The 12,353-nt window shown below is 38.9% G+C and overlaps 1 protein-coding gene across 3 annotated transcripts in view; it reads right to left on the bottom strand.

Moving 5' to 3' along the window:
* Positions 1–12,353, bottom strand: part of Tex10 (testis expressed 10) — a 32,840-nt gene that overhangs the window by 750 nt on the left and 19,737 nt on the right. For 2 of the 3 annotated variants that reach the window (XM_021654109.2, XM_060379891.1), the window contains 4 exons: positions 11,919–12,052; positions 7,553–7,633; positions 5,859–6,040; positions 1,573–1,783 (listed from right to left, as the gene is read on the bottom strand). In XM_021654109.2, coding sequence (XP_021509784.1) covers positions 1,573–1,783; positions 5,859–6,040; positions 7,553–7,633; positions 11,919–12,052 — 608 coding nt within the window. The remainder of the gene's footprint in view (positions 1–1,572; positions 1,784–5,858; positions 6,041–7,552; positions 7,634–11,918; positions 12,053–12,353) is intronic. The other variant, XR_009590694.1, reaches the window with a different exon arrangement.

Below are 12,353 nucleotides of genomic sequence, written 5' to 3' on the forward strand. Positions count from 1 at the left end.
TTTCATCTTTTTGGGAGGGGCAGGGTTGGGGATTCTTGAGACAGGGTTTCTCTTTGTAGCCCTGACTGTCCTGGACTTACTTCGTAAACCAGGCTGGCCTGGAACTCAGAGATCCGCCTGCCTCTATCTCCCGTGGGCCACTGTACCTGGCTAGTATTCATGATCTTTATATAATGACAGGACTAATTCTGCAGGGCCAAGTAAATCTCTCTCTTTTGTAGAGGTAAGTTGATTTTCAAATCTAGGCATGATAATAATCAGTTACTGACTTTTTCCCCTTCTAATGTTCTGAATTATCCCACTGCCACACTGTCCACTGTTTCTACAAAGACTAGAAAATTTAGAGCAAATACCTATTAACAGGATTATAAAAGCTCTATGATGCTAAAGTACAACCACACTTCAATGAATAAACCCTAAAGCACCTATACAAAATCTCTCTCACACCCCCAAATCAAAATCCTAAGGGAGACCTACAAAACACAACCCCTCCCAAAAGCCAGGTGCAGAGGCAGGGATGAAGCCTTCACTCTTCCCCTTCTTCTTCTTCTCGTCCCTTCTTGATATTGGCCACAGCCTGGGCCATGACATGCTGGGCCTCCTCACTTGTTCTTAGATGCCACAACTTATCCCCCTTCTGCCACGTGTCCTTCAAGCTCAGTCAGCTTTCTCAGACCCTTAACTAAAACACATGATTTTCTCTCTTCCCTTCCTTCACAGAGCTGCCACAAAATTGTACAGCCTGACTGTACAATTTTTTTTCCTCTCAAACTTTAATAAAATTGGCCGATCTTAAAATTTTTTTCTTTAATGATGTGAAACAATAAGGTAGCACTTAATAAATGTCAGGCAAACTAAGCAAATTATTTGAATATTCTCTCTTCAAAACCTGTAGTCATCCTACTTTAACAGAAGAATAAGCTTGACTACAGAAGAAAAAGAATTGCTGTTACTGTTACTCATAAAGTAACAGTCTAACAATCCTGACAGCTATGTCTCCAGTGCCTAAACCTCCAGCGCTAAGGCCCTTGAGGCATGATAGCAGCTTAAGCCTCACTCCCTACTTCTCTAACAGCCTTCCAGCCCTTGAAGGAGAGCATGTAGTCAGGTCCTGCCCTAAGGAAAACAAAACAAAACAAACAAAAAACAGAACAACCCAACATCAAGGCACACAACTTCTCTAAACCCAGGCCATCCTGGAAAGCTCCACCCCACCCCAAGAAACCCTATTTTCAAACAGGGTTTTGAACAGCAACCCTCTTGTGTCTTTCCCAATACATCTCCTGTGTGAGGTTTGTTGTGTGGTGTGACTCTGTGGTCCTCCTTGACTCCCAGGCATCTTCCCCTCAGAGCTGCAGCACTTACACCAAATGAACTCTGGTGTCACCTTCTTAATATTTTAACACTGTATTTTTAAAAGGCTAGTTCTGAATCAGAGACAAGGAAGGTGCTGGGGAACCGCAAGAGGCAAATGGTACACAAGAACTTCACTCTCTTAAAAGCATCCCTTGGCCCTCCCACAAGTCCACTCCTCTACTAAGAGGACAAAGCATTGGGTTCCATGCTGCCTACCGTGATATTCTTGATAATCTGCTGCACTATGATGGCGTTAGTCAGCATGTGCGACCTAAGTGGCACGTGCTGAAGCAGCAGGCGAAGCAGCTGGCCCACAACAGGCAGCTCCTCAGGAGAAGCTCTGTTTACCCGCAGGCTCTGCAGCATCAACCGGAGGACTCGAGGCAGGAGAGCTAGGATGGAGACACAAACCCCCCACAGCTTGTCCCTATAGTAATGGGGAGGAAAAAAAGAGTCAGTGAGCCAACACACAAGAGAAATGTTCTTTCCACATTACCCAAAACTAAAATGGACTTTCTAGAAATACAGTGTTTGCCAGGTGTGATAGCTCAATGCCTATAATCCCACTGTTTTGGAGCTGAGCAGAAGTGTCACTGATTTTGAGCCCAGCCTAGGCTACATTATGAGTTCTAGGCTAGACTGGACTTAATAGACCCTACCTCAATAAAACAAACTTCAAACTAAATACAGCAAACCATAACTAGTAAAGCAACTAAGAATTTGCTGCTAGAAAGTCTAGTAATCAGCATTTTCCTAGGCTTATAGACATCCTGGAAGCCACAGTGATTACATATGGCACAAAGCTTGCCAGAAAACAAAATGATCTACACATATACAACCATCAACACTAGACACTGTTCAATTACTATACAATGCAGCAGACTACTGCACCCAAGAAAGAACAAAAATCCACAGATGAAATTAAAACCTATGACTGGTTCATAGTCCGGTCAGTATCACAGAACAAAGGAAAGGGCCGATTTCCAGAAAGAAAAACTAGTTCGTCACGACCCCAAATAAGACTTCAGAAAGTAGCTAATAATGGGGCCTTTACTGCAACAGTGGGTCACAAGATAAATGGTCACTTCCATGCCACTAAACAGGTTTATGATAAATATGATCTATGAGTATATGAACTAGCCCATGTACTAACACAGAACAAGGATAGCCATGTACAAGGAGAAACGAGAAAAGTCAGGCTCTTGGGTAGCTAAAAATAAGACAAAGGCATAAAGACTACAATTTTGGGTCATCTGACAGTGGGGATGGATGCTGAGAAAGGTATTGTTAGATGATGTCATCATGTACACGCCCTGGTGCACAGCTTCATAATACAATCAAGAGATGCAGTAAGCACAAGATATGAAGCTGTGCCACTAAGACTTCAAGTACTATGTACTTAATGTTACAATGTCATTTTTATCTTGTTTTAATGTCTGCATGTCACTATACTGTCCTACAACTCACATGCCAGGCTGGAACTTGTAATACCTTGCCTCTGCCTAACAGTCATGCACACACCTGGCTTGTGCTGCACTTCTCCCCAACTAGCAACACAGTAGGTCTGTCTACAGCAGCAGCAGCACCACAAACATATGAGTAACATATACAATGTTACAATGGCTACTATGCCACTAAGCAATGACAACCTCTCAGTTCCATCACACCCTTCCCCTAACAGTCCTCACTGCCTGAAGCATTTGTAGCACATGACTACTCACTCACTTTGTACTTGTGAGTTTAGGTGGACTTCAAATAACTAACCACTGTTGGAACAAAGGCTCCAGGCCCAAGGTATAGGAGGCAAGTAATCTGAACTAGACTCCATGCACAATGTGGAAAGCCAGAAAAAGGAAAATGTGAAACTATCACATAGGGAGGTCTCCGTAAACTCCTGAAAAATACATAGTAAGAAAAAAGGCACACAACCTAAGACAGAATTTGCTTAGCCCTGTAAAAGACAATTTTCAGAGTCCCTCTTACTCTCCATATAAGAAAAATTTCTGCACCAAAAGAAGACTACTGACAAGAATTTTAAATACCAACAAACAGAATGGCAAAATGCCAAAACAGGAGCAAATCAAAGAAAAACAAGTAACAAAACTTGGTCAAGTGCATGCTCAATGAGAGGGTTAACTCAAAGAGGATTATATTGGAAGATGGTAAAAGACAAAAATAAATAAACACCTCCCTATGCTTAAAATAGAATTTTTAGAAAAACTAAGAAGAAACAATGGGGGAAAGCAATAAAATAACTAAAAATTTCCCAGAATGAAGAAAAAGATCCTGAGTCTTCTAGTGGATTCAAACCTATGCCATGGAAGAATACATCCTGATGTACAACACAACTGATCTTAAGGACTTAGACTTCTTCCTACAAACAAAGTGGCTAGGCAAGCAGCAGATTTTCATTAGTAACAAAGAGCCAATGAGACAAAAGAAAGAACAGTATCTTCAGGGCTCAGTAGCACAATGTGACCCCTACTTGGTCAAGCCTGACTTTTCAAGCTAATATATGGGAATCAAAGATCTCTGTGATTTTAAGGCCAGCCTGGTATACATAGCCAGTTCCAAGCCAGCCATGGCACAAAGTGAGACTTCTAGAACAAAGAGGTCCTTTAAAAGGGAAAACAAATTACTACATACACTCAGTTTTGTCCAGTCTAGTCATATAAAGTCAAAAATGTTCCTTTATTTAAAAGCGCCAAAGATCTTTGAAACTTAAGATTGTTTAATACAAAGGGTTTATGTTTCAAGTAATAGACTATGACAAACAGCAGTTACAAATGAAGTCCTAAGTGGGGATGTTATAAAACCTTAGATAACACCAACTCTACATTCACTATGTATTGGTTTTATAATATTACAGTGAAATACCCATTTTAGAAAGAATTGTGTCTTAATGGGAAAAAAACGTGAACTAAGTACAAATAGTATGAGACAAGCTCTAACATATTCACAGAAGAGAATACTACAGGATCAAAGTAACTGCAGAGCAGGCCAAACCCAGACCACAGCCTGTATTTGTAAACCATGTTCTACTGGAAACAGCCACATTCATTTATTTGTGTATTTTCTACTACTGCTTTCACATTATACAGTAGTGCTGAGTACCTACAGCAGAGAGCTTATGGCCCTGAAAAGCTGAATTTGCTATCAAACCCATTAAAGAACTTTGTTGATGCTTAACTTGGTACAGAGAAATAAAACCAAATGAAATAGAACTAAATGAATCGACACAAACGACCACAGATAATACTGATACCAAAAAGACAAAAATATGAACAAGATAATTCATATCAAATCCTCAAATATGAAGAACAGAATTAATACTGTTCACAAACATACACAGAACCACTACTTAAAAAGCCAGAACACCTATCAACACTAAAGTGACTGAGATACACACAGAAGAAGCCAAGACCTCCATTGTGTGTTGTGTGCAGGTGGTGTGGGTCTATACATATGCCCAGGAATGCATTCCATGGATGGCTCAGTTTGTTATTACTATTTTAAACCATGAAATTTATATAGCTGCATCTTCAGGACATTTACAAGTTCAAAGGAAGAGGCCATAGGCATGAAGGTGCATGCCTGCAGTGCCAACCCTATGAAACTGACACAAGATTCTGAGGCTGAGGCCAGCAAGACTGTCTGGAAAACAAATCCACAGCCATAGCAAATAATAAAGCTCAAAGAAAAACTAGAAAATGCACACATTAAAACACTAACAGAAGGTAAAAGAATATTATTTTTATTTTTTCTATTTGCTCACTTATCAGACTTTTTTATCTGATTCAGCAGGTACACCAATGAAAATGTAAACATGAAAACACTTTAGACTTATAGTAGACTCTTCCAACGCCTCTGTTCTATCTTAAATATCACATAGTACTTCAGCATTTTAAACACTTCTTAAATTCAAAAATTAAAATTCTACCCTGACTAGCTCTAATGAAGCCTTCAAAAAACAAAACAACTAAAAACTGTACTACAGTTCGTGTCTATAGAGTTAAATTTTTTTTGGTGTAGGACCTATAATAATGCTCATAAAGAAAATCTCTCCAGGGGCTGGAGAAATGGCTCAAAGGTTACGAGCACTGGCTGCTCTTCCAGAGGTCCTGAGTTCAATTCCCAGCAACTACATGGTGGCTCACAGTCACCTATAGTGAGATCTGGTGCCACTTTTCTAGAGTGCAGGTGTACATGCAGGCAGAACACCACACAATAATAAATAAATACATCTTAAAACAAAAGCTCTCCAGAAACTTTGTAATACCATCTGACTTTTCAATTCTGTAGTGTAATGAAAAAAGTTAAAACCCCTAAGAATACTTGCTGTAACACAAAAGATTCGTAACACACACAAAGCTACCAAAGCTTATACAAGCCCACCAAATGAATTTACACTAGTTCTAAAATCTAATTCTTCTCCACTCTTATTTAGGGAGAAGAGAAACAGAAGGAAAAAGATTAAGATTGAAAAATAAAATAAATATTACCTCTTTTTCAGATGTTCTGCTTCCCCTTTCTCTAGAGTAAGCAGAAAATAAAGAAGGCTGTAGCAGCAAGAAGCCAGGAATGGCAGGAGACTGTCACTAACTACACATGTATGATCCAGAAGCTTACACATCACTCCAAATATACAGCCAGCTGTGCTGTCAGGAATTACGGTCAACCCAACCTAAGTGGACAAAAGTGAGATCAATTACCTCTTCACAAAACCCTCTTCCCCCAAATAAAAGCAAAGCGTGTTAACTCCAGCATGTGTGTGAGGCCACCTCAGATTAGCATCCATGTAACTGCTACCTGCTGCACTTTAAGGCCCAATTTTGCTGACAAGTTAACTCTAAACAAAAAGACTTTGCATGAAGAAGTAACTTGTGTGTGAGGCACTGGGAACTGAAACCAAGGCTCAGGAACTCACGTGTAGGTAGGCACTCCAGCACAGTGCCAGAGCCAGGCCTAAGTAGTATTACTGAAGCAATCCATGCACCACATCATGGAGGAAACATCTACAACTTTTAAACACTACATCCATCACTGGTCAGAAACAGCATTACTTAAAGAAATGCTTCTTATATCACATCCAAAAGTCTTGATCCTAACAAGCACAGTTATTTCTTAAAAGTATTCAAACTAGAAGACTGTTCATTGGGTCCCACCTTCTACTCTACATGCTAAAATAGAACCCTTTTTACATTCAGCCTTCTGACCTTTAGCCATTTAGACACAAATAAGGAAACTGCATCCACAGGAATCAGTAAGAGGTACTATACTTAACATTCAACTACTCACTGGAAAGAAACCTGGAAGCTAAATAAGGTTCATTATGGTATGCTCATTCAGGACCACAGGAGTGCTCTGTCAGGAAGGTTGAATACAAGCTGTAACTGTATGGACAGAGATCTGGAAACAGCTGAAGAGTTATTAGGAACCTCCTCCAAAGGGTAGCATGAAAATGGAGGCCAAGATTATCTGGAATGTTAACTCTTTCCTACCACAAATGTGGGAACAGGAAAGCAAAACCCTCTGGGATTGGTGAGCCAGAAAAAAAAAAAGTACACAGCTTTGACAGTAAGAGAGTAAGAACTGGAAGTCTGATAGCAAGGAAAGAAGGGCACTTAGAATTCACAGAGCAGTCTCTTCCAGTTCAAGGGTAACTTCATCTTAAAGGAGGAAAAGGGTTATGGACAGGACTGTAACATTAACCAAAAAAGTGAGTCCTTAGAAAAATAAATTTTAAGAGGTCTCCCTTGTAATTAAACATATTCTAAAGCTCCAAAGTCAAAATATAAACATTAGAGGAAGTGAAAGCCCTGGTGGAAGCATACAAATGTGAACTTAATGCCAATGGCTAGAAGTCAGTCTCCAAGCTGAGCCCACTGCTTCCAATGGCTAAGCCCATAATGTCCCTTTTAAACCACAAGCCATCCGTCCAGCGGATCAAACACACTTATTGACAGTAAGTCAGAAGCAACTAGTTTCAATGTTAATGTCCCTCATTTTATGAATCCGGAAAATAAGGTCTTAGGAAAAGAATGCATCCCCACCCTCTACTCACTCCCCAACGCCACCCCTAGTGACATAACTTCAGTATCAGCAGCCAGCAGAAGTTCTTACCACATCATGCCATGAGATTCCAGAAAAACAGCATTTTATTTAAGAAAACAAACACAAAACTGAGGATATTTACCAAATGCTTACTGATGGCACTTTGCAAGATGTCAAAGCTCTGGCTTCGGGCAGGAATAACCAATAAACTGTGACAAACTGCCTGTCAGAAAAAGAAAACAAAACAGTAACTGCATCAGAGATTTTAAGAATTAAAAACAACAAAGTTCAACACAACTTTTAAACCAACTTTACCTATTAGTAACAAACAGGTAACAAAACCTTGACTTTAAAGAGGTGACAAGGATCAAACAGACATCATAAACACAAACAATACTACATCAATCAAGTATCTACAAAAGCATTTAGTTTTCAAATAGCTTAGGAAGATGGAGACTATATTTCTACAACAGAAAAGCCCAAAGAGCAGGATCTAATAGTTAACAAAAGCCTTCTAATTACTTAGTAGAAAATGCATACCATGAGAGCCTGCCCAGCTGTCCCCAACAGAACCACCTCCCTCCCTCACCCCCACCGGCTACACTGGTAAACAGAATCCCAGAGGCTACATCAGTTCCCAGGACTTCAGAGGCAACGCAAGCATCCAAAACCCTAGACTTCACGCAGGCTACCGAAACCTCAGCAGAAACACCCTACTAGACCACAGGACTCGCTGTTCACGAGAACAACACAACTTAGAAAACTATTAGGTCAATTTTAAGATGTATTATAAAGACATGAAAACCGATAATACTATGAAAAAATAAAGAATGAGTCTCAAAACACAAATACATTGAGAAGGGCGGAAAAAACTTTCAAAGAATTAGTGATTACCAGAAAAGACAGCACTGAGAAGTCTAATTCCAGACTCAGAAGGAACGAAAACTCCTGGAGGAATAATGGTTGCCGGTTCCCCACCCCACCTCCAAAAATCTATAAACCTATAAATGATCATCAAACAAACGAAACAAACACACATCACCAAAGCACAGGCCATGATGGCACATGCCTTTCTACTAAGCACTCAGGAGACAAAAAGGTGGAGCTCTGAGTTTGTAGCCAGCCTGGTCTATCTATAAGACAATCAGGGCTATACAAAGAAAACAAAAACCAAACAAAACAGAAAACAAAAAAAACAAAAGATGGGCTGAAGAAATAGTTCAGGAGTTAAAAGCACTGACTACTCTTCCAGAAGATACAGGTTCAACATCCAGCACCAACTTGGCAGCTCACTACCAGTTCTAGGGGATCTGATGCCCTGTCTGGGCTACAAGGGAAGGGCACCAGGCACACACGAGGTACAGACATACACGTAACCAAAATATTTATACACATAAAGATAAAGTAAGAGTCTAAAAATATGCAAAATATGATAAACAGTAAGCCAGACATGGAATTTTACTACAATAAAATGTTGTAGTAGGGAGCCAGAGAAGGGCTCAGTGGCTAAGAGATTCAGTTGCACTTTCTGAGGACTGGGGTTCGATTCTCAGACATTTGTGGCTCACAAATGTCTATAACTCCAGTTTCAGGAGACCTGACATCCTCTTCTGGCACCACAGACACCAGATTTGCTGGTGGCATATGGACATAGATACAAGCAAAACACCCACATACATAAAAGGAAAAATAAATTGCTAAAAAATATATATCATATGGCAAAAAAAAGCCTATTTAACACAAGCAAATTATTAAAACTGAATAGGTCGCAGTTATCTACTTAGTTATGGTAAAACAATAAAGAAACAAATGTGATAAAATTTAGGACATTATACTACTGGAAAAGATAAATAACTGTAAGAAAATCCTGAAACTGTTACACTTCTGCTTATCCATGAGAAATAAATATATTCTTTGGGGGCTGGGTTGAATATGGCTCAGTGCTGCAGTGTGCTTAGCAAGCTAAAGAACTTGGGACCTAACCCCAGCATTACTCAACAACAAAAAAGCCTTTTGTAACAATTTAGTATCTTAAAAACTGACAAATTAAAACTGTTACTGGACTTTTGGAAAAGGGTACTCTCGATTTGAGAAAGCTATACTTTCCAGAATTCTCTTCCTTTTGGGACCTTTCTCTGTCAATTACTGCTACAAAGCACTACTTTTTAATGGTCAGGAAGACACTAAGTAAAAAATACAAGGTCCAGACTACCCTATACAGTATTATTTTTATAAAAGAGAAAACCAGAAGTATGTGTGTGTACACACACACACAGACGGTGTGTTCAGAAGGAATAAAGACTCTTCGCTTTCTAAATTTTATTTTGTGAATTTATTTTGTCTTTCTAAACTTTATTTCGTGAATACTATTCTCAAATAGCCTCAGTAAAAACGTCATTTCCATCTAGCAGAAAACACTACCCCAACACAAAGAATTCTAATCTACTGATAACTTGGCAAAATGAGAAAATGAAATTTTTACACCTAAGATACTAAGATCATGTAAACTTCAAATACATTCACATGAAGACGGAATTAAAATACAACAAAGTTGTAAGCTGAAACTGACTTTTGCTTAAAAAAGCTTCAAAAACTAAAAATTTTAAGTCTAATTTTTCACAATTTATGACTTAACATTTCAGAGACAGCAACCTTACAACGTAGTTTATGGCCATGCCAAATGTTCACCTCAGGAACAGTTGATCACATTTTCATGACAGATTGTGGCTTTACAAAGATATGCTTTAATATATATATGTCACACATATTAGACACATATATACATATTTAAAAACTTTAGAAACCAGAGAAGTACAGGAAATCACCATTTAATTCAAAGCTTCCTGAAAACAAAGCCAAAAAGGTCGAATTGTCTGACTCATCAAACTGATACTGCCAAACCAATGCCTGGAATCTTAACCCACTAATCTCCATAAAATACTTTTTTTGAAGTCTCAAATGATATTTTAAATATGCCAGAATCATCTTAAAATGACAATTACTACAAATTATTAGGAAACCCAGCTTCTAAATCTAGGTCTCGATCCTCGATCCTCTTCCTCTGTGGGCTGGCTAGGTAGCCCTACCAGGGGGAAGTAATCAATGAGCAGGCAAGCGGGTTCATGTCAGAAACTGCCCCTGCTCCCCTTAATCCTTTTCACTTTTTAAAAGCCAGTATTTACAAAGAATCCAAAAAAAGCACAATACTAGGAACTGTGAGTTGTAGAGGATAAATGTCACTGGTATGAACTAAGCCTTCTGACCAGCATCAGGTCAAGACAAAAGTGTAACTCTAACCCTTTAGTCAGCAACAACCAAACAGAAGAGTTGGGTTGTTACCTAAACTTAGAGATGGCCCTGGTAAAGAACATGGACAGATCTAGGCAGAATACATATGGCCTAGACACCTGGTGTTACAGAAAATAATAAGGTGACTGTCCCAGCCAAACGCCTCTCAGATAATCAAAGTCATCAGCCAGCAGAGAATACAGCCTTCTAAGACACAGCAACAGAGACAAATGTTAATTAAGAAATGAAGAGTGACCCATGTCTGTGATCTTAACCTCAGGGGATCTGAGGTTAAGAAGAGCATGAGCTATTTATAGGCAGAGTATATCTTAAACACACACGAAAAACTTTAGCAATAATATCTGTGACTTTTGGAGGTGGTTCTATTAATAACCTTTTAAGATAATTTTGCCTTTTGGAATAAAACACGATCCTTATAATTCCATGTTAAAATGTGTTTTTTAAATCCCCAGAGTGGTGGTGCAGGTCTTTGATCCCAGCACTTGGGAGGCAGAGGCAGGCAGATCTCTAAGTTTGAGGCCAGCCTGGTCTATAGGGTGAGTCCAAGACAGCCAGGAATACAGAAAAACTGTCTTGAAATAATAAACAAAAACAACTTAGTTCAAACATATGGTTTCAATATGCATTTTTCACTAATACTGAAACATGCTAGTAAGATTTACTACACTTGTAACTTTATTAGGTATCTGCAAAATTTAATATTTCTGAAGATTTCCTTAACAAATACCAAACACACTGGTTATTTAAACAGTCTATGTTTTTAAGTAGTTTATAAAAGATACAAAATATAAACTGGAATCTTCTTTTAAGTAATTGTAAACAAGATTTGTACACTGGCATCAAAATCTAAGGAAGAATTGTTTTTAAGTTTAATTTTAATAACTTACACATCAATTTTTAAAATCAAAGAGACTAGGGAGTAATTTTTGTTTAAGAACTCATTTTAAAAACGCCAAACCCTACTTAGTTCTCTCATTAAGTCAAACAAACTCATCCCCTACCATGAAGCTCTATGCATATTCCCCCACCTGAAGATCAGGGATTCAGCCCACAAGCACAGCTGTCCTCTCCAGCAAGAAGGCCTCTCTCAACCATGCTCTGTGTCTAGCATCATCTCACACATGTCACCAGTACAAGTCCAGCACTGATGACTCAAACAGGACTGCAGGAATGAAGTTTCTTTCTGGGTGCACTATTACCTCTGTTATATCCCAATGGTGTAAAAACTGGTCCAAGTCTGTAAGGTACAGAAGCACGGGGGAAAGCGATGTCTGGATGACATGAGGAACTCCTCGAAGGTTCTGAAGCCAGGCCAACTCCTCTTTTGAAAACCCTAATGGAGGTGACAGAGAGAGCCAGCTAAAAAATAAACTGCAGAACAGTAATACACAACACTCGTAACAGCTCTTCTCTGTTAACCTGTTGTATTACTGCATCGTTAAGTGTCTTAAGGAATTAAATCCTAGTACCAGAACCCCATAAAATTCACATTACATATACATGCAAAGGATATAATCTGACCCAATCTAAAACAGCAAAAAAACACTTTTACCATGTTCACTGGGAGCTTTACTATTCTTGAAATTTAAAAAAGGGCCATGATCATTCCAATTAACAGTAAATTATAGCAAAGA

The sequence above is a fragment of the Meriones unguiculatus genome, chromosome 3 (genome assembly GCF_030254825.1).
Source record: "Meriones unguiculatus strain TT.TT164.6M chromosome 3, Bangor_MerUng_6.1, whole genome shotgun sequence".
In the NCBI taxonomy this organism is placed as follows: domain Eukaryota; kingdom Metazoa; phylum Chordata; class Mammalia; order Rodentia; family Muridae; genus Meriones; species Meriones unguiculatus.